The sequence below is a fragment of the Aegilops tauschii genome, chromosome 3 (assembly GCF_002575655.3).
Source record: "Aegilops tauschii subsp. strangulata cultivar AL8/78 chromosome 3, Aet v6.0, whole genome shotgun sequence".
NCBI lineage: Eukaryota > Viridiplantae > Streptophyta > Magnoliopsida > Poales > Poaceae > Aegilops > Aegilops tauschii.
The window spans coordinates 520,733,951-520,755,372 of NC_053037.3; the positions used below are offsets into that span (position 1 = coordinate 520,733,951).

The 21,422-nt window shown below is 43.3% G+C and overlaps 3 protein-coding genes and 1 pseudogene across 3 annotated transcripts; all 4 read right to left on the reverse strand.

The window, feature by feature from the left end:
• Positions 1-1,887: 1,887 nt before the first annotated feature.
• Positions 1,888-4,284, reverse strand: LOC109743039 (probably inactive leucine-rich repeat receptor-like protein kinase At5g48380). The gene is made up of 2 exons (XM_020302118.4): positions 3,166-4,284; positions 1,888-2,985 (listed from the first exon to the last, which is right to left on the reverse strand). The coding sequence occupies exon 2, from the start codon at positions 2,917-2,919 to the stop codon at positions 2,119-2,121; it is 801 nt and encodes a 266-aa protein (XP_020157707.1). The 5' UTR covers positions 2,920-2,985; positions 3,166-4,284; the 3' UTR covers positions 1,888-2,118.
• Positions 4,268-6,123, reverse strand: LOC109743033 (probably inactive leucine-rich repeat receptor-like protein kinase At5g48380; annotated as a pseudogene).
• A 224-nt stretch (positions 6,124-6,347) lies between these two features.
• Positions 6,348-9,644, reverse strand: LOC109743034 (2-alkenal reductase (NADP(+)-dependent)). The gene is made up of 5 exons (XM_020302115.4): positions 9,253-9,644; positions 8,996-9,173; positions 8,437-8,603; positions 8,279-8,361; positions 6,348-6,797 (listed from the first exon to the last, which is right to left on the reverse strand). The coding sequence occupies exons 1-5, from the start codon at positions 9,502-9,504 to the stop codon at positions 6,419-6,421; spliced, it is 1,059 nt and encodes a 352-aa protein (XP_020157704.2). The 5' UTR covers positions 9,505-9,644; the 3' UTR covers positions 6,348-6,418.
• A 3,710-nt stretch (positions 9,645-13,354) lies between these two features.
• Positions 13,355-15,217, reverse strand: LOC120976906 (polygalacturonase-like). Its single transcript, XM_040404559.3, has 4 exons — positions 14,837-15,217; positions 14,464-14,753; positions 14,146-14,380; positions 13,355-13,782 (listed from the first exon to the last, which is right to left on the reverse strand). The coding sequence occupies exons 1-4, from the start codon at positions 15,176-15,178 to the stop codon at positions 13,564-13,566; spliced, it is 1,086 nt and encodes a 361-aa protein (XP_040260493.3). The 5' UTR covers positions 15,179-15,217; the 3' UTR covers positions 13,355-13,563.
• Positions 15,218-21,422: the final 6,205 nt, after the last annotated feature.

The following is a 21,422-nucleotide window of genomic DNA, read 5'->3' on the forward strand; positions in this document are numbered from 1 at the left end:
AGATGCATATACGGTTGAAAAACATGCCAAAGAAGCCGAGGCCAACTTGCTACGATCGTTGGTATTAAATCAAAACAAAGATATAATACTCTTTCCTTACAACTTCAAGTGAGTGTTACTGTCTTGTGCATATTCGGTTTCCCTTATTAGTCCAGGTTATGGTAATGTAATTGATGACTTATGCATGCATGCGCAGCTTCCACTATATTCTCCTAGAGATTAAGCTTGAGCAGGGAGTAGTAACCGTCTTAGACTCGAGACGAAAAGATCCCCAGGACTATGCGAACATGACTCAAATGCTCGAGAAGTAAGTTAAATCGATCATTATCCACCATATCAGCAACTTTGTTCATTTCCTGATATCAAGTAATTGTTTTCTTTGTCTGGCAAGGTTTGGAGAAAATTCACCACAAAAGCTCCGGGACTGCCGAAGAAGCTGCAATTTAGACACCCGAAAGTAAGTACTATAGTAGCATGTTCCGCACGTCTCCTAGTGATTCAAGCGCTAGTTTCATCAATACCATTTAGCATGCTTGCTTATCAGTTAGATTGACCTCTATTTCTTGTAAAGTGGTTGTGGCAGGAACAAGGGAAGATTTCTGTGGATACTACGTTTGTGAGTCTATCCGCCACACGACCTGTGAGCGGGGCTACACTGACGAACAATATGAAGTGCGTAAGCAATAATATTCACAATTTTATTTTATTACCAACATTTGTGTCGAGTTTCATTTATTCATATATATATATATATATATATATATATATATGTATTGACCCCCTTCTTCAAATTAGATGTTTCGGATGCGTGATGAACTCCTAGCACCAGATCGTATGCGAGCAATTCAAGAGGAATTGGCGGCATTCTTCCTTGACCACGTGATCGCTGAAAACGGAGAATACTATGTGGACCCTGTGTTCTTACAATTTAATTAGGATATTATATTGTAAGAGATAATTATTGTATATATATAACCGGTAGTGTCAGATAGATATACGAGAACTTGTTGTTCGACCAATCTCTCGGAGAAGGAGAGGTGGTCGATATCACTTCTCTCTGTATGCATATGTTCATGACGATCTTCTGTTTCCTTCATTTGCTTACTAGCTAGCGTGTCTAGTACTCTCCATACGTATATAGTACGTAGCGTCGACCAAGCACGGAGATAAGAGAGGACACTTCTCTCTATTAATTAGCTAGCTAACACAATATATGAAACACCTAAATTAACCCCCGAAAACCCCCCAACCTCCCCCCCCCCCTAAAAAAAACAAAAACCCCAGCCCCTGAAATGCTGACGCGTGGATGCCTATTGGTCCCGGTTGGTGGCACCAACCGGGACCAAAGGCCCCCCTGCCTGGGCTGGCAGCAGCGGCCACGTGGAGGACCTTCTGTCCCTGTTCGTGTAAGAACCAGGACTAAAGGGTTAGGGCTTTAGTAACGACCCTTTAGTCCCGGTTCAAAAACCGGGACAAAAGGCCCTTACAAACCGGGGTAAAAGCCCCTTTTCCTACTAGTGCCAATTCATTCTGCACATCCTACTTTTTGTGGGACATTCTGCACATCCCTGGCATCCCTGGCTGACAAGCCGTCGGCATAGATGGATCATGGGCACGGGACACAAACCAGTCAGGAAGCATCAGGCTCCCCACAATAACAAAAAACGAAACTGAAATAAGTGAGCTTCCACACAAACCAATCAGCTCTGTTGATGGCACACGGCAGAGAGACCAACCCGGCGTCAAGAGCCTTTCAGGAGTACGCGAAGGTATCCAGCTTGGTGGGCAAAGCCTTTCAGGAGTACTCTCTTGGGACATCTTGCTAGTAAAAAGACGATAGGTGTGCATGCGTTCAAGAAGGGCAAAGCATGGAAATGGACAGAAAAACACTACAGAAGTGCAGAGTTTCACTGTGTTCCTTCAGAAATGTCGACATGGTACATAAATAATTACGGCCAGTTGATGCCTTGCCTCTTTCTAGAAGAGTTGACATATGCATTATCATGCGAATTAAGAAAATCGTTACTGCAGGGAACAAGCTAAGAAAGATTTAGTGCCAGAAGTGCTCATTGGGCCTCCGGATGCTATGCAAGACAAAGTTTCAGAATAACAAGTGAATCATATCCGGACGACGTAGGCTCGGAGCCTCTCGGAGCAGACGAACAAGTGCGGGAAGTAGAAGGCCACCACGAACCCCACGACGAATCCGACGGCCACTCCGATGCTCGACTGGTCATTGAGCCTGTGCATGCTGATTCGTACCGGTCTCCATCTCCTCCTCGAGGGGGGACAATCATCCAACGGTGCACCGCAAAGCCCTTGGTTACCAGCAAAGTTCGAAGCCGAAAAGTTCTGTAGCGAAGAAGGAATAGGCCCTGATAACAAGTTGTCCGCGACATTGAATCCAATTAACCGAGTAAGCAAAGTGAATTGCGGTGGAATTTGACCGCTGAGCTGGTTATGCTGGAGGTTGAGGACATTCAGATATGTCATATTTGAGATATTATGTGGGATTGAACCCGAAAAGCTATTGTACGAAAGGTCCAGAGAAGTCAGATACGGCATCACCCATGAAATGTCCTGAGGGATTGGTCCTAAAAAATTGTTATTTGATAGGTCCAAGCCGGTCAGGCTTGAACAATTCTGTAGAGCAACAGGAAATTGGCCTTCAAGTCCTAGGTTGCCTAGTCGCAGAGAGAGAATCTTGTTCTCGTCAGGGTGCCAGCATTCCACACCAGTAAAGCGGCATATGAAACCGTTGGTTTCATTTTCAAAGTCCCAAGATCTGAGTACACCGCCGGGATCAGCCAATGAGCCTTGTACAGACTTGAGGCACCGGATATCTTGTTCAATACCAAAACACGGTGATGAGCTGCTCAAGAGGAGAAACAAAAGCACGAACTTGGTATTACCAGCCATCACAAACGAGAAGTGAAACAAACAGCTGCTCGGCCGAATCTAGCAGCTTGTCAATCCCAGCATCACCTGATCAAAACTCGTGTAAGAAGAATACTTATAAACTCCGATTAAAATAAGAGAAAAGACATGGAGACACTACAAAGCAGGCTTCAAAAAAGCAAAATAAATAGTAAGACATGTTTTACTTGCTTTGTTGATTTGATGTACTAGTTCTTACACAAGGTTGAGGTGTTTCGGAAAACTCACCAGTTGATCTAGCTAGCCAAGGCAGAAGCCACCAGCCCACCAGCACCTGTAGTCCTGTACTGCAAGTGAACGGGCACAGCGCTTTTATAACGGACAATCCCTCGAATAGACTACACAACGGTTTTCCTGTTAATTTCCAAAATCTTGTAGACGCCAGCACATTGCACCAAGGCAACGGAAACACGGTTGCTGCCGGCCTGCCGGCCGGGCAAGCAAGTCAAGGTCAGCAGGTTACGTACCAAGGGAATTAGTGTTGTATTGTCTTAGTAAGTCTAGGTTTGGGGAGTTAACTACGTTAGGGGTTCAATCATATTGTGCAAGGTGATCTTTTTTTATATAGAAACATGAAAGAAAATTGGGGGACCGGGGGTGCAACCATATTTTTATAAGAAACATCGGTAGAGTATAGACACACACAGCGCCAATTAAAGATTAGACTTGCGGAGCTTGAAGATTGAAGAAGTCATCACATGTGTCTCGCTATCGTCAGAAAAGTTGATTCCTGCTGAAAAAATACGTGGAGTAACACAAACAACTTGTCAGCCAAATCTTGCAGCTTATAACTTCCAGCGTCACCTGATCAAAACTTGCGTAAGAATACTTGATCACTCTACTTGGAAAAAGAAGAAATAATTTACTCAGAAAACTCACCAGTCGATCGATACAAAGCAGAAGCAGCTACCTGCAATAGTTGAAAGGGCACAACTCTTAAAGGGACAACTCCTCCACTGGAACACGGACTTTTTCTTCAGCCAATTAATTCCTCGGGTCCTACTGAATGGGAGAGTAGCTAGCACAAGGAAGAAAGATTGACCAGCTCATGATCCCACCCTAAGCAAGTAAGCAGTCAACGAAACTCGACACCAAAGAGAAAATAGTGGTAGAACTTTCTGCGCTGATGCATCACATCACCGATTTATGATGCTAGAAAAACTAAGACATATGAGAGAGACATTTACAAGTTTGTCAAGAGAAAAGACAGTGCTTCTCCTGGTCCTAGTAGGCACTTGGATTAATTCAGGATCAAACCAGGACTTGTTAATTACAGTTTGAAAAACACTTGATATTGCACAAAGCATGGACAGGATCGGAAAAATGCGCATCAACATGAAATGTTTCACAATCATTATTATTTATTTGGATCATGAGATATTTGTAATATTCATCGGAATGTAGACGTACTTCACTCTTGTGACCACACACACGACTTGTTTGCCCACATATTTACCACAGGATAGACCAACAAAGGCAGCTGGCGCATTCTCTAGCCCAACGCTCATGTACACACTGTCACCCACAAACACGAAAGGTATAGGGCTGGAGCCTCCCACAGAACAACTTGTGCGGAAAGTAGAAGGCCACCACGAACCCCAAGATGAACCCAGCCGACGTCCCGATGATGGACGCGTCGTTGATCCTGTGCAGCGGCTTCTGAATCCGGACAAACATCTCCCGAATCCGAACAAGACGGACGTGTATCCACACCCTGAACCTCTTCTTGCACTTCTTGTCCAGCGGCGCCCCGCAGAGCCCCGGGTTGCCCATGAAGTTGGCGGCCGGGAAGCTCTGCAGAGAGTCCGGGATGGGACCGAACAACGAGTTCTCGGCAACGTTGAACGAAATGAGGCGTGAAAGGTTGATCGCCGGAAGTTCGCAATTTCGCTTGCGAACTGGTTGTGTTGAAGAGCGAGGATGTTGAGGTACGTCATGTTCATGATGCTTGCAGGGATTCCACCTGAGAAGCTGTTGTTCGAGAGGTCCAGAAAGCTTACATAGGGCATCTGCTCAGAGATGTGTTCTGAGAGCGGCCCTGAAAAGTTGTTGCCTGACAGGTCCAGAGTGGTCATGGAGGCGCAAAGCTCGAGGCCTCGAGGAAATGGACCTTCGAGTCCTAAGTTGCCGAGGCGCAAACTGAGAACCCTGTTTTCATTAGGGTGCCAGCATTCCACGCCGGTGAACCCGCATATGCCACCGTTATCGCCGATGTCAGTAAAATTCCACCGAGATTTTATTTCCAAGTCGTTTTCGAGTATATTAGGATCAATCAACGACTGTTTGAGGTCCTTCAAGCATTGGACATCAGAACTACTGATTCCATGGTCAAAGTATGATGACAAGCTGCTTAGGAGCAGCAGACAGACGACCAGCTTCCTGTAACCATGCATCGTGAACCTGCCGGCTACCTTCCAGTGTCACCTGCTCCATCAAAGTACGCACGATCAAGGATGTTCTGGCATATCACTTGTAATGTTTTGTAAGTATGAGAATATGCGATATAGTACTACTCTCTAGCACAAACCTTTACAAAGACGCCCCTTCACAAAAATACAGTGGCAAAAATTAGAAAGAAAAGAACCGGCTGTTTTGAACTCGCCTGATCCGTACTTCACAGCTGCTCACCAATTATGCAGCAGAAAGCAGAGGCGGCGCTAGTAGAAATACATGAACAAAACGTTTATGTCATCCCCTTACCTAAAGAGAAACAGACGCGAACAAATACATGATCAGAACACTTAAAACTCTGCTTCAAATAAGAACAAGAGATGAAAACATGGAGACACAGTACAAAAGCAGGCTCCAAAAGGCAAGTAATAAGCCATGTTTACTTGCTTTGTTGATTTCATGTACTCCGTACTAGTTCTTAGACAAGGTAAGGTGTTTCGGAGAACTCACCAGTTAATGCAGCCAAAGCAGAGGGCACCACCTGCAGCAATTGAACAGGCACAACCCTTTTAAAACGGTGAATCTCTGCACTAGGTGACATGCTTTTTGTTCTGTTAACTTCCAAGTCTTGCAAAGGGAAATGCTGTCGCGGCCGGCCGGCCGGCAAGGTCAAAGTCATCAGGTTACACACCAAGAAAAGTAGTATTGTATTAGAAAGTCCTGGTTTAGAGAGTTAACTATGTTAGGAGTTCAATCATATGATGTAAGGTGATTTTCCCACTTAAAATAGGGGTAGAAATTTCTGCATTGATGTATCACATCATCAATTTATGAGGATAGAAAAACTAAGATGAGACAGACAGCTAGACAGCTACTTCGTAAAGAGTAAAGACAATGCTTCTCATTATCCTAGTAGGCACTTGGATTGAGGATCAAACCAAGGCTTGTTAATTATAGATTAAAAACCACTTAATATTGGGCAAAGCATGGACAAGATCAGATAAATGCACACCAAGACGAGCGGTTCACAATCTTTATTATTATTTGAATCATGAGATATTCGTAATATTCATCAGAATGTAGATGTACTTCACTCTTGTGACACACACACGACTTGTTTGCCCACATTTTTACCACTGAATAGACCAACAAAGGCAGCTGGCGCATTCTCTAGCCCAATGCTCATGTCTTCTAAATATGCAATCTTGCCATCCTTGTAATGCTTGGTCATGTAATCGAGGAACTGTGGGAATAAGTTGATGTAATCACTCTGGATGAAGCCCTTCATACTGATCCGTTTCGGCACCAGGCAGAAGAGGTTATGGATCCCTGCAGGATCAGTCATGCCGTGCTGGGAGACCATCCCACATACTGCTATGCGACCATGCATCCGCATGTTAAGCAGTACAGCATCTAGCATTGGTCCGCCTACATTCTCGAAGTAGATGTCGATACCTTCAGGAAAGTACCTATGTATGGCAAGATTGCAGAGCAAAGATAACATCATTTTGGTGCTATTCTCCATGTTTACTGACTTCAATAGAATTAGTAATTTCCAAACAAAAACGGTAAGCAGATGATGACAAAAAATAGCTGCCAAATTTACAAATGTTTGATTTGAGGGCCCATCTCATCCTAGAATTCATCCGACCATCATTAATCACCCATGACTTTTGGGAGGATTGTCATATCCCTTACTTTGTGCTCGTCTCCGTGTTAATAAGAGATAACATGTGTTAGGCTTGGACTTAGGGCCAGATGGTTCATTCACTATCTGGTTCCTAAACCAAATAGACAATAATGCCAGAGGACTTTTACGGTACCCTGGTACCCCATGGCAGGGATAGGAGTACCAGGAAAATTCAACCATCTAATGCAAGGACAATCTGGACATTTTTCCCTCTACTGCAGGGTGGTAATTAATTTAGAATTTCCTTTTCCTGATCTCTCTCAATATAATTGCACAACCGCACCCGATCTGGACGGAGTGCATATCCTGCTCTCCCGCTCATCACCCGTTGCACGCCGCCGCCCTCTCCAAATCTAGCATGATGCCGAGATATCCCCCTCGAATCGATTCTCTGTTTTGCTCATGTAATTTCTCCATAAACGGCGAATTTGTTCACATAGAAGAAATAATTTTGTAAATTTTCAGTGCTAAAAGACATTGCATCATCCATGTTTGCTATTGGGGATCTAGATAGGTCCATGGATGATATACAGAAGAGCTTTGAAGTTTTGATAGAAAACATGGAAAATAAACATACAGTCATCATGCATTCACGCTACTGTTCCATTTTGGTCTTCAATTTTGCTGGGAATAGCTCACAGTGCCCGCAGGCTTCAAGAATTTGAAAAGGAATTTTTGTGGCAAAAGGCGTAATACACTATGATCTCGAATGAGAGTATGAGACTACGCCCACGAAGGACACCAAAGAGAGCAGCCTGCGTAGATACGAGGGTGGAGGACAGCGGCCACCTTTGAAGTGGCGGTGATGACACCCATGGTTTTAGCATAGGCCGAGGGACAACGGTGCCTATGGGCCGGCTATGTGCTAGAGACCATCGGCGAGCAGCTCCGTCCAGAACGACTTGAGGAGGGAGAAGATCATTTTTCTACTTGATTACTTATCTGCCCCTAACAGAAGAGTACTCCCTAGCTTTTGGAGGTAGTACTCCTAAGGCTCACACTGGAGAACTGGCCCAGATTAGCCATTATATTAGAACAAATGAGCAGCCTGCGTTTATTTCAGGTTACTATAAAAAGCCTATAATGCTAATATGGTAAAGTGTGCCTCAAAATTCAACTGAGCCCATCAATAGTTCATTCTGTTAACATGACTTTTAGATGTTCATTATAACCTAGCTTGATCATTCTATGGTTTATGCAAGTTACTGCTATCTCGTTCTTAGGCGTTTTGTTGTATCTTATAGAAGGAGAAGGCCTGACCTTTTTAGGGCCGCAGTCAAGTCAGGCTCCTCTTTGTAATTAAAAGCTGCATCGAATCCAAACTTATCTTTTAGGAGTTCAACCTGAAACAATATTGTAGACCCTGAATGATACAGCTAAACAGTTAACGAATGATGTACTACAAGTTTGATGAGTACTTTTTCATTTGTTCCAGCACTTCCGACAACATAGCAGCCATGGAGCTTTGCAAGTTGACCAACAATCTGGCCAACTGCTCCCGATGCAGCAGAAACAAAGACAAACTCTCCTTTCTTTGGCGAGCAAATTTCGTAGAATCCAACATAAGCTGTAAAACCAGGCATGCCTGCGGAGAAGACCAGAGTATTAGTGAACATGTCGGAACAAAGAATAATTAACAAACAGCAATGTCAGAAACAGTAGCTACTTGGTTACAACATTGCAATTCCATTAAAACAGCCCCGTGAATAGACCCACTCAAACACACCATTGCCAATTCATTAACAACGAGAGAGCCGTCCATTAAAAATGCCCTCAACCACACACCTTTATTCATTTTGTGCCTACTCTGACCTCCATTTTCTTCTCGGTTACACATTACATATTCGTGCAACCAGGGGAAGACTTTCCAACAGAAATGAAGTGCAGTAGGTAGGTGTTGCCCTTTGTCACTCGTGATATATACTGTCGATGCTTCAGGATTCAACTGAATAACCAAAATAGCAGCAGGAAACTAACCGAGAAGCCCCAAATGATAGGAGAGTGGGATGTCGCTTTGCTGAATCTTATTCAGCTGTTCAGGTTTGTCAATCAAGCTGTATTCCTCCCAGCCAGTCATTCCCGAAACAATGTCACCGGCAACGAACCCCGGATGAGTGGAGTCCACCACTCTCGCCACGCCCAGCCCTTCTATAACCTTGACAGATATTAAAATTTTGCCTGATCAGTAACCAGCAACAACAAGAGAGAGCAGTCAGAAGGGGAAAAAGACTGACAGATCCGGGCTTGAACGGGGGGATGTAGGAGCCGTGGAAGTCCCGCATCCGGCCGCGCATGTAGGGGTCGCAGGAGAGGTAGAGGTTCTTCACCAGCACGGCCGGGCCGGCGGCGCCCTCGGGGACGCGCAGCGGCACGGCGCCGCCGTCGACGAGCGCCATGTCGTCCTCCCTCGGTGCGCGGCTGATGTAATCCCGCAGCACCACCTTCCTGTTCCTCGCCGACCCCGCCCGCGGGTTCGCTTGCTCCATTGCCGCCGTCCGGGGAGTAGTGAGCGTCTTTGGTGGAGGGAATGGAGGAAGTCGCCCAGGTGAGGTGCCGGGTGAACAGTGGGGGAAGGGAGTCGCCGAGGTAGGTAGGTGGGGGTGCCGCGGGTGGTAGCTGAATCCGACGGTCGGGAGGGGGGGGGAGGCCGGGTGGGTCAACTTTGCCAAATCATTTTCAGCCGTTAGTCTCGTCAATGGTGACTACTTTTGGTCAAAAAGAATTGTATATGTGCTAAAAACAACTAAAAATGTAAAAACAAAAGTAGGAATGTTCTCAATTTATATAGTTTTAAAAGGGTAAACATATGAAATATACAACAAAATGATGTATAAAGGTGATTTTTTTATTGCAATTAACATAATGTCATTTTCTAAGAAAAAATTGAACCATAAGCTATGTATGTGTGCTCCAATTATCCGACACATATATCGCAATGATAACATAAAAAGTAATTCAAAAATATAACTTATAAGTGGTATGCATGGCTTCCTAATGTGGCATGATTAATGGTAAAACTAATGAAAAAAGTAACTTAAGCATAGCTGATGTCGCATAGCTGCATGCTTAGGAAAATTAGATAGTGGTTTGCATGCAAAAACCATTAACTTACGGTTGACATGTACATGTGCTCATGTGGCATGTGGCATTGCTGCATTATTAGAAGAAAAAATGGCAGTGGATTGTACCTATTTAGGAATTGTGGACTACAAAAATCTAACATTGTTCAAGATCAAACCAATAGACTTCCATTCACATCTTCTTCTTTTTGCACTTTGTTCCTTGAGTGTCTGCGTCTTACTAGTATGTTTTTGTGGAAATTTCATTGGCAATTTTATATAAACATTGATGCTTAAAATTTAAACTATGATTCTCTTCATGCACCCCTCTCGTCATTGCTCGTGTTGCAGTTGCGTTATTTGATTATAGTGTTGTAGGTTTCCATATTTAAACCTCCTATATTCAAATGTGCTTTTAGTTGAGAGCATTTTTTATTTAAAGAACTCACAAACCATAGCATTTGAACATTGTTTTCTTTTGCGACAAGGACTTGTAACTATTATAAAGGTTCACCAGAAATATGAAGCATCTCCAACATAATAAAAATTACATCAAGGTCCCCGAACTATCACACGACCACTATTGCTGCCAGAACAAGCCGCCGATGCGCCACTGTCGCCGCTCCCATACTGGAGCCGACTAACCTTGTCGATGATAGTAGGTAAGTCATCATGCACGTGCCCCTAAAGAACAGCGCCTTGGAGCCATAGTCGTCGTTGTTGAACCCTTGAATCAATCTAAAGAACCTGACACGAAATCTCGCCATCGCGTACGCACGATGAGAAGCCCTAGCATCACCGCCCGGAGGACCTGGTGAGGGTCTACGCCGGAGCTCCGTCTAATCTGTCACGATGGACGAACTTGAGGAGAATTGGAGCCCGAAGACTGACTCGAAGAAGTGTTGTCATCTGTCCGTTGTCTACTAGTCGAAGCTGAGCATTATGATTCCCCTGCTTGCAATCGGAGAGGTAGACGTAGGGTTGTTCTTCTTTATTTGTGTATCTCTTTCATACTTATTTCTTCATGTGCAGTTTTTTGTTTAATTCTTCGCATATATCTCTCCTATATGCTTTTGTTGATAGGAGATTAGACACCACAAAAGGGGTAAATACTTCGTGACGTTTTCTTAGAGATTTTCTAGAGAAATAAATATTGGTAGCATACACTTTAAAGTTGGATACGGCCAAGATCATCACCTACCAATGTTGGATGGGTTTGGGTTTTTATTAGGCGATATTAGGTCTCTATGATGCAATATATTTGTCAGTGTATATCCATAAATAATGATAAACATTATTTGGCACACTTTCTCAACATAGTCTGTTATTTGCGAATATATATATATATATATATATATATATATATATATATATATATATATATATATAGTTTTGTTTTGTTTTGTTTTAATTAGTTTTCTAACAATTAAAATAACATATTAGATACTTGACCTGATTTATTGCTTCAAACTCCTATTGTTGTTACCATGACACTGCTTTACTTCCTTGGTATTATATTTTGCTTTGGATTATGTAATTTTCTAAAGTAGAGCTGGTAACCCAAATCATCATAACTTAATTTCGACTCCGCTTGTCACACATGTCGTGTGGTATTATATGTTGCTTACACAAAGAACATTTGCATACACATATTTACTACTTGCGCATGTCTTGTGTGTAGTATTGGTATATGCATACACTCTTTTATTATTCTTAGTTTACCACGTACTACGATTGCCATCTTATGGATGATGCCAGACATCTCTACTCTACTCGTGCGAGTGTATTCGATCAGTTTGATTAGATTTTTTTGCAAAGAAAATGTTTTTATTGATTAAATTAGAAGTGTTAGTAGTGATCTCTCTCTCTCTCTCTCTCTCTCTCGTGCGCGTACACAAACACAAACACCCTCTCTATTCCCTTCGTCACTTGAATTCAGGATGGATCTTGATAGAAGCCTCGTCGATGACGAGCCAAAGGCGGATAATATCCCAAGGGGATAATACAAGAAGCTAGCATGATGCTCGTGGTGGGTCAACAGTCAATAGAACGTCGACACTCTCATAGTACTTCTCACATGTTGTACAAACCTGGTACGAATTTAGCTGGAGAATCGGCAGGGGATAAGGCGAGATGTCTTAAGAAACATAAATCTTACTTAGACTATGAAGTAAGCATGTCAGTCATTGTTTTGGTTAAAATGATGGAATTAAAGGCTTGTTATGTTCCTTATGTAGAAGGAAAGAGGGAAATGGGAAAATGACCATGGTCTATGAGAACTGGTCGATTGTCAATTAACCTCGCATTTGCAATGTTATAGACAGTTACATTCTCTCAGAACATCAACAATCTATACTATGATGACCAAGGTTTGGGTTTGTCATGTTTAAGTTTTAGAAGAAATAATATCAGGGGACAATATATAGAAATGTGGGTAGCAATGGAAAGGTTATTGGATGGTGTTGTGTTTCCAATGATAATGATACAGTGGTATGAACCCATGAACTAAGGGTAAACACTTTGTAAAATATTTTAGCTTGCAACTAAATTCCATTTGGCATATATCCTAAAACTTGGTTACAAAAGTCCAAGTTACATCCCAAATTAAGATTTTATGTTGGTTTGTGCTTCATACAAGCATTTTGACTAGATATATTTTACTCGGAGGACATGTTAGGAGAAAGAAACACCTTTTCGTGAGGCTGGTCAATTCTTCCTTTCCCCGTGTCTTGTTGCACATTTGTACAAAGTGTTCTTCAATGCGAAATGAATTTCCAATGTGTACATACCATTTTTATCACATTTATGTGATAACTGACTTCCCTTTGGATCAAAGGAAGATGGTGCCCGTGGGTTTATAAGCCACTATTTGGGCAATCTGGAAAGCAAGAAACAATGCTTGCTTTCACGGAAAATTCCCAAATGACCTACTGATTTTGTCCATCAATTTTTGCTACATGATGGATATTTGGTTGAAGTTGCAGAACTAAAGCGGATGAAAGGTTCTCCAACAATGATATAATCCCTCCGTCCCATAATATAAGAGTGTGTCAAAAACGCTCTTATATTACGGGATGGAGGGAGTAGAAGATTAGGGGAGGTAGCTACAAGGTGGATTATCGCACAAATGGATGGGCACCAAATACATGATGGTATTCCTAATTCATCCTCTGATGTAGAGAGGACACATTTTCCTTTTACAGATCTTTTGGGCCTGTTGTAAATGCTTGCCTCCGTTGATGAAAGCGGGAAGGAATTGCTTTCATAGCAAAAATAAACTAGATTTCAAATCACTGGGAACTTCCGAGCTCCATAAAACTCCTACAAATTGAAACGTTTCTAAATAACATTATGCACCAAATTACAGTATAAATATAATTGTAAATTACCGCACACGTCACTATTCACTATACTACGTTACATTTCCGCCAATTATGTTACATGTGTGGCATCTCGTCGTCATGAGTGTAGTCGTCATCAACATTGTTAGAGGCAGCTTGGCGGCAGGACGAGACCCACCGACCTCCCCTGAACGTTCCGGCAGGAGGATTTGGCGACGCGCCTGTCGTACATCAACTTCACGTCCTGCATGCTGATCCCGCTGCACGGGTGGCTCCTGCTGCAGTTGAAGGTCACGGCCACCGGCGTCGTCGACCACCCCCGTATGTCCACGTACTTCACCTCGCTGATCTTGATACTCGAACTCTGTAAACAAGAAGCACCAAATCAATGCTGGCAGCCGAGAAAAAAATCTACTACTAACAACAGCAGCCAAATTAATTAACATATTGAAAAAACACGAATACAAAGTAGTATAATAATATATAAACGTTTTTGCTGCCATGGCAGTGTTTTCTTGAATCAGGTTCAGCAGTTCGAATCTTGAGCGTTTTTCATCGTTTTTTTGTCAAATTTCCATGTTGCCATGATGTTCTTCACGGTTGGGTCAGGGGCCTCCCCCCGCCAATGTCACATCCAAAATTATTACTAGAGCATACAGATAAAAAGGCTATTGTTGTATACATGCATGAATATGTGCCGTGTGGAGTAACTTGTTTAGAACATTACCCGGTCGCTGCACCCAACTTTTTGGGGACAGTAATTTTGATCGATGATGATGGGGTTGTGGACGCCTGTCATAGTAGCGTCCTCGAAGGTGACACCCCTCACGAAACCCTGCTTGGAGCTCCCCCAGGTTTTGATCCTCAGCCCGTTTGAGGTGCCGGTGAACCACGTCGTCTTCACCGTCACGTTCTGCACGTCCTCCATGTCCAGCCCTTGCTGGTGGCCCAAACTCCCGATGCTAAGTTAACACAATCAAGAAGATGTCAATGGGTTAGCTCAGGTCCTCTAGTCTTGCAAACTCCGACCCATCACAAGATGTACCTTATGCCGTGGCCTGGGCCGCAGGCGACGCGCTCGATCCAGAGGTTGGAGTTGCCCGGGCCGACGGAAACGCAGTCGTCGCCGGTGCGGATGTTGGCGTCGTACACGGAGACGTGGCTGGACATGTGGATGTGTATCCCGTCGGTGTTGGGGCTGTCCTCCGGCGCGTCCACCGTGACCCGGTTCAGCGTCACGCCGTTGCTCTGCAGCACCACCACGTGGAACAGCTCGCTGTTCATCGACCTCAGCCCGTCCACCACCACGTCCCTCGAGTTCGAGATCGTCAGCGACTGCACGCCCACGCAAATGGCACGTCAAGATCACCTAGCTAGAAATCGTCTGGCTCTGCGAGACATATATGGGAGGCACGTACCGATGCGCCGGACGGGCAGTGGAGGCGCGGCTGCTGCGGCTGCTGCTGCTTGCAGGCCCAGAGGGGGGCGCCGCGGCCGTCGAGGGTGCCGCCGGAGACGGCGAGGCCCTCCACGGACTCGAACGTGAGCCACCGCCCGGGGGAGGCGCTGTCCCAGCCGTAGCCCGAGGGGGCGAGCAGCGTGCCGGCCACGTTGAACGTGACGGCGCGGGTGGCGCACGGGCCCATGAACGTGGCGCTCCCCACCAGGAACATGCCCGGCGGCACCAGCACCGTGGCCGGGCGCGGCGAGCGGCACGCGTCGGCCCACGCGCGCAGGAACGGCAGCGTCGCGTCCGTCATGCCGTCCGGCCGGGCGCCGTAGCGCGTCACGTCATACACCGCCCCCGCGCCGCCGCCTGGCCCGGCCCAGGCCGGGCCGCCGTTGTTTGGGAGGAACACGAGCGCCGCGTGGAGGTGCGCGAGCAGGCCCAGCATGGTGACCGATCGAGCTGCTGCCTGTGTCGCGAGCTTGCAGGTGCTTGTTAGGTACGTACGTCGGTGTCGTAGGAGGAATGTTATTACTAACGTGGACACGTGTACTTATAGTGGCCGAATTTGGCTGGTTTTCTATGGAAAGTGAATCAAGCTGGTGAATCAGTAATTTAATTAGGGCCTTATTTAGTGCTTTAGGACATGGTGATCAAGTAGGGTTGGGTACAGTACTTACCTACCATGGGAGACCAGCTGGTAGTTAGTGATCTTTGACATGGGAGACTATGAAAGTCCCATGTGCGTATGATAACACTTTCTAAAATGCATGCGTTTGGCGAGTTCTTGGAATCATGCCATTGCGGCCCATGCAAATTTCATGCGTGTGCTAGCTTCTTCTGTTAATCGTTGATGGTTTTGAGGAGCAAACACGTTGTTTACTGTATGTTTCAAGAACAATTGTTTACTCTTGTCAGGCCGGTTGCACGCTTATTATATTTGTATCTTTTTAATGCTTCATTTTATGTTGGTAATCCCTCCAATTCATATTAATTAACCTGCGCTTAGTACAACTTTGTCAAAAAAAAGTTAAACCAGTTCAAAAGGCTTTCGTTACCGAGTTCGAAACTTGAGATCCCAGTTTGAGGATCCCGCGACCTGATCAACAAACTAAAGGCGCAGCGCTTCTAGATCCGCACACATGTGTACCGTCTAGTTGTTGCTAGTTGGGTTGGCCATTTAGCAACTTCCATGGCTGCATGCCTGCATTTGGAAATCAAGATCACCATGCAGCTTATGTTTCAGCGTCTCGTTAACTGCAGTTTACGTCGTCCTCTACTGTTATGCTGCAAAAAACGACTTGTAGATAGATCAATCAATCTTTTGACTACCAGAAGCGGCCATGACCCAAGGATGGTCCTTAACTAACTGCTTGAGTGGAGCGGGACAAATGGACTAGTCATCTAGCAGGATTAACAGCCGGTGAAACGCAGGTACGCAGAAACTAGGGGTGGCGACCTCATGCATTCTTTGAACTAGTAGTCCGAGGTCCATAGACTTGTGATCTTTGTAGGAGGCTGGAGAGCAAATTAGACTCCTTTTGGTTGTAGTGGTGGGTTGGGCACATCTCAACCCAAGCCAAACCTAGGAAGATTTGACATGTCAACAACTACTTCGGCCCGTCGAGACAAGGTCCAGTTTGGTTTGCTGCTCACCAATCGCCACTAAACCGTCAATCACTGTGTTCAGTGTTCATTAGTTACCCGGCGAAAGCTTGTGGACTGTGTATTTTGGGTTTTTTTTTAGAAAAGGAGAAAGACCCTCGGCCTCTGCATCTGAGCGTATTTTGGATTAATCTCACTTACTCAAAACGAGGTAAGATTGTGTTGTTTGCTGGTCTTTCGTCCAACCTTACGTACGTCTCCACCTCCTTTCACTTGTTTAATTTTTTTCTCCCATCTTTAGTTTTTGCTCACCGGTTCTCCCTGAAAACCGCATCAGTTACCCCACCTCTTATTGACTTACCAAATAAAATTGCGTGTGTTTTTATAAGCCAATAAATACTTATCAAATAAGGTTGCAAATGAAATGTTTTTTTAACATAATTACACTAATAAGGACAGTTGTTTCTATAAAACTAATATGGGCAAGTAAATCGTTGGCTAACTTACTAAATTTATGGGACCTCGCCTAAAGAAATTTAGCTAAGTCTATTTTGGGGTATTGGATTAAGATCCAACGGTCGTTCATTGTTTCTTCTTCCTCCTTCAACTGCTCCTTCTACAAAATCGACTTATCCAAATTGTAAATTCAGTCAACTTATATATAACTATTGTACTTACTAAATTATTTATGTCCGAGTTCTATCATCCGACCACAACCGATTTGACTTATTCAAATTGCAAGCCGTCTTGGGCCACATCCGACCCGGCAGAAGAAAACCGGGTCGCAGTTGAGTCCAAAACAAGTGTACCAACCTTTCTCTATGCAGAGTAGTTGGGCCGGGCTGGCCCAACGTGGTGCAACAGACTTCAGCGTCTTGAGACAATTGATGGGTGTGTGTTCGGTTGAGCTATGGATTCTGAAAATGCTGTTGTGAACTGTGAGCTAAGAACTATGAAAAGGCTAAAAATTGTTTAACCGCTGATTTTATAGGAATTGTCTGTAATATACCTAAAGCCTGAAAGACTGTATACGGGTTAACATTTTATTAACTATTTAGAAAGAAAATTTATGACTACCGACAATTTATTTCAACAATTACTTTTAATATTGCATACATATAGATAGTATAAATAGATTGAATGATACTCTAATATTATTACAAGGGCAATCATGTAACAAATCGTAGCAATCAACAATTATATAATAAGAATCACCAATAAGTACAATAAGCTAGCATGTTCTCTCAATCTCTCTCACTGTATCTATTCGTACAAAAGTTAGCAACTTGATTTTCAACATATCACTATTGCTATGGTGACTCTATTGTATACGCAGGGCCCCTTGGAAACCCCAAGGCCGTATAGCAAGGAGGATGGAGATCCACTGCTGGACGAGAAGGTTTTGAAGCGTACATCTCCAAGTTTCATCGGCAGCAAATTCATGCTAGCCCAGCGAAAACCACCCTGCAAAGCTCTAGATACACACATGACCGCATTGATTTTAGATTTCTTGATTTAAACCAATAGTGTTAACCTCTTCATGTTTGTCAAGGACGAGATTTGAGGATTTTTCTAGTGTTTAGGGAGAGGGTGGGAGCTGAACAAATAATGTCTTGGTGTGATTGTATTGCGTACGATGATCTGTTGCATAGTAAGAAGTGGGGAGAGAACGTGCAGTGACAGCAGCGACACGCGCATGTGCATGCATGTCCCTCAACCGAGTCTATGCCTGAGGAATAGGAGGGGAAGGTTACAACAGAATACAATCGAGTACATAGATACAATAGAATACAAATGACGTGTTTAACAGTGGGGGCGTATGCCCCCCCCCCCCGGTTCCCCACACACTTGAACAATATTATGCAATTGAGGTCTTAAGGTTAAATTAGGATTTACTTCTAGTACCAAAGGATGGTTTTTGCAATTGAGGTTTTTGCAATTGAAATATGTTGCAAAATATTCCTGCAACAATGTGCGGGGCATCATCTAGTTTTCTAAAAAGCTATGCCCTTTATGCTGGTATGTAACACATCGGGAGTATTTTTAAGGCACGCAACGAGAGGTGTGTCATGTCTCTTTTTTACGGATAGTTTTTTTATTAGAACACTCTACTAGGCTTTATTGATGAATAACAATAGTTAAAGGGGTAATGTTCCGATCATGAGATTGACCCAGCCAAATATGCCACCCATGATCTAGAGAAAAAGTATGCCTACCAAGATTGTGAGCCTTATAATTTGAGCTCCTAGCTTCATGAACAAAAGTGCAAGTAGCAAAAGAAAGCTTCCAACTTGTAATTTCCTTAATGATCTCACCGTAATGGCCACCTCCTCCTTCCTTGATGTTTCTGGTGACAGTCAAGCAATCTGAAGCAATATAGGGAAGATGAACACCAATATCTTTGGCCAATGAGAGTGCTTCCTGACAGGCAAGCGCCTCGTGAGTCGAAGGATCCAATATGCCTGGGTATACTACAATAGAAAATCCCAAGCATACATGGGCAAGCGACAACCATAGCTCTTCTCTCACCCACTCTAGATACTCCCAGCTGAATTTTACAAAATCATTCCCAATTAAAAACAAATTTCTAAAAAAAATATTCATCCTTTTAAAAAAGTATTTGTAATTTCAAAAAATGTTTGCTTTAAAAAATGAATTTTCAAAAGTTGTTCAGTTTTCTTAAGTATTTTCTTTTTAAAAAACATTTACAAATTAAAAAAATGTCTATGTTTCAAAAAAGATCAAAATTATGAAAAAAAATCATGCTTTTAAAAACGTTCAGTTATTTCAAAAGTGGTGCACAAAATTTTCAACAAATGTTCATGGGTTTTAGGAATATGTTTTCCATGTCTTTTCACCAATGGGGAAACAAGTCGATAAAACAAAAAAACCAGTGCTGCAGTAACCGGTTGCTACATTAACCACTTGCTGCAGTGCCCACCAATCGGCCAGCCCAGTCGGGTTTCCCTGTGCATCACGCACTTTTTTTTGACACAAAACACATCAAATAGGAGCTCTCCCATGAGAGGAGCTTTTTGGAGGCCGAGCTGCATGGTGGCCGTTATCTCAACCGAACATTGTCATATTGGGTTCCGTGCCTTCTGACTTTTCAAGTGATATACACTGGCTATTTAGGAGAAATACACCTGTGCCATTCTCTAGTGTTCTCGATTTCTACGTGGGCCTCCTTTTAGGCTGATGGTTGCATGAACATGATGCGCCTTGTGCGCGCATTTGAGCTGGTACCGGAACACCCCGCTTACATTTGTTATTAACCCATGCCGCACATCTGCTTCGCTGACCCACTTGTTGCCGAGCCTTGCACTAGTCAGCTCCTAAATACTACTAGCACACCATACGCTCGTAAACAAAAGCTAGCACATCATATGTTGTCTCTGTTTTTCTTGAGTTCTGGTTGTTTCTATTTCTGGTGTCACACCACACCTGTATGTGTGCATGAGTCAAAGAGCGAAAAAATGTGCATGAATAAACTTCTTTCCAACATATATATTTTGAAGAAAAAATATTTCACTATTTTTATATATAAGAAGTGAAAAGACGGTCACATATTGCAAGAATAAAAGTGTTCAAGCATACATAAAGTTTTTGTTGCAATTATTCAAAATTGGTTGAATTTATTACTTATACACCTGTTCTACGTGAATTTTAAAAATGCTAAACATATTCTTGATACACGCTGTACATTCTTCTCAATACACAGTTAACAATTATTAAGAATACGATGAACAGTTTTGAAACTACACAATGAACATTTCGAAAATACAGACTGAACAGTTTGTAAAAAGTATGTGATGTATAATATTAAAATACACGACTAATTTTTCAAAATGTGTTGATTTTTTTAAAATACACGGTTAACCATTTTTAAAATACACGTTGAACAACTTTTAAAAATGCACCGAACATTTTTAACAATAAAACTAACAATTTTAACAACAAAATGATTTTTTTTGTAAAAGTACATGGCAAACATTTTTAAAATGCATGACATTCATTTTCGGAAAACACCATGAAGATTTTTAACATATGTACAAAAAAGAGCTGAAAAAACACCACGAAGAAGAACATTTTGGAAAAAAATACAAGTAGATTTTATTATGCACATGAACAAATTATCTTTGCAACATATGGACTTTTCTTTTTGGACTGCGGGAAAAAGAGTTAAATAAATTCCGGTGGCCTTAGGAGCATGGTGGCATGTAGGATCCCAGCCTTTGCCGGTGGAGGGCTCCATTTTTTGACGTTTCTTTAAGTAATTTTTAGGGTTTGTATCCTACTCATGAAGGCGAGACGGCGCCGGCTCCTTGAAGATGGAATAAGGTTCTCCTCTCCTAGTCCCCGTCCCAGTGATGCGTCTAGCATCGTTGGTGGACGTGTCGATATATGTCTCTGGTGTATCTGTCTTTGTTGGATTTGCTCGGATTTGGTGGTTGTTTGTTTACGTTCGTGTGTCTTCCGGTTGGATCCTTCTCATCTAAGCTAATCTTCATCGGCGGTGTTTGTTGTTTTTGTGCGCTGGTCGTATAGGACCTTAGCGCGACGTCTTCTCGACTTTCTACTACAACAAGGTTTGCCCGACTCCGGCGAAGGAGGGGCGATGACGACGACACGCTTTTGGCTCGCTTCAGTGCTGGTAGTCGTCGCTAAGTGGTCTATGGATCTGGATGTAATTTTTATTATTTTTAGTTTTCGTCGTACTACCATGATTGAAGATAAATTGATCGTTAAGTTTTTCGAGAAAGAAAGTTGAATCAATAGCATAACTGCTTTGAGAATACTAGTTGGTTCATATTCAAGTAATTCTGGGCGTAAATCCCAACGTTCGCCCGGCAATAACAAATAACTTAATTCGTTGTGTCAAAAAGTTCCGCGTATAAATCCCAACGGTGGGTAAACGGCTAGAAGGTTTGCTGATGTTTAGCCTCTCTCAC

Excerpts from the sequence above, each read along its gene's own strand:
- LOC109743039 (XM_020302118.4), bottom strand. The coding sequence starts at position 2,919 with ATGGCTGGTAATACCAAGTTCGTGCTTTTGTTTCTCCTCTTGAGCAGC.
- LOC109743034 (XM_020302115.4), bottom strand. The coding sequence starts at position 9,504 with ATGGAGCAAGCGAACCCGCGGGCGGGGTCGGCGAGGAACAGGAAGGTG. Across the intron at positions 8,604-8,995 it reads CTATCATTTGGGGCTTCTCG|GCATGCCTGGTTTTACAGCT; the intron begins GTTAGTTTCCTG and ends TCTTCTCCGCAG. Across the intron at positions 8,362-8,436 it reads GTGCTGGAACAAATGAAAAA|GTTGAACTCCTAAAAGATAA; the intron begins GTACTCATCAAA and ends ATATTGTTTCAG.
- LOC120976906 (XM_040404559.3), bottom strand. The coding sequence starts at position 15,178 with ATGACGGACGCGACGCTGCCGTTCCTGCGCGCGTGGGCCGACGCGTGC. Across the intron at positions 14,754-14,836 it reads ACTGCCCGTCCGGCGCATCG|TCGCTGACGATCTCGAACTC; the intron begins GTACGTGCCTCC and ends GTGGGCGTGCAG. Across the intron at positions 14,381-14,463 it reads GGCCCAGGCCACGGCATAAG|CATCGGGAGTTTGGGCCACC; the intron begins GTACATCTTGTG and ends GTGTTAACTTAG.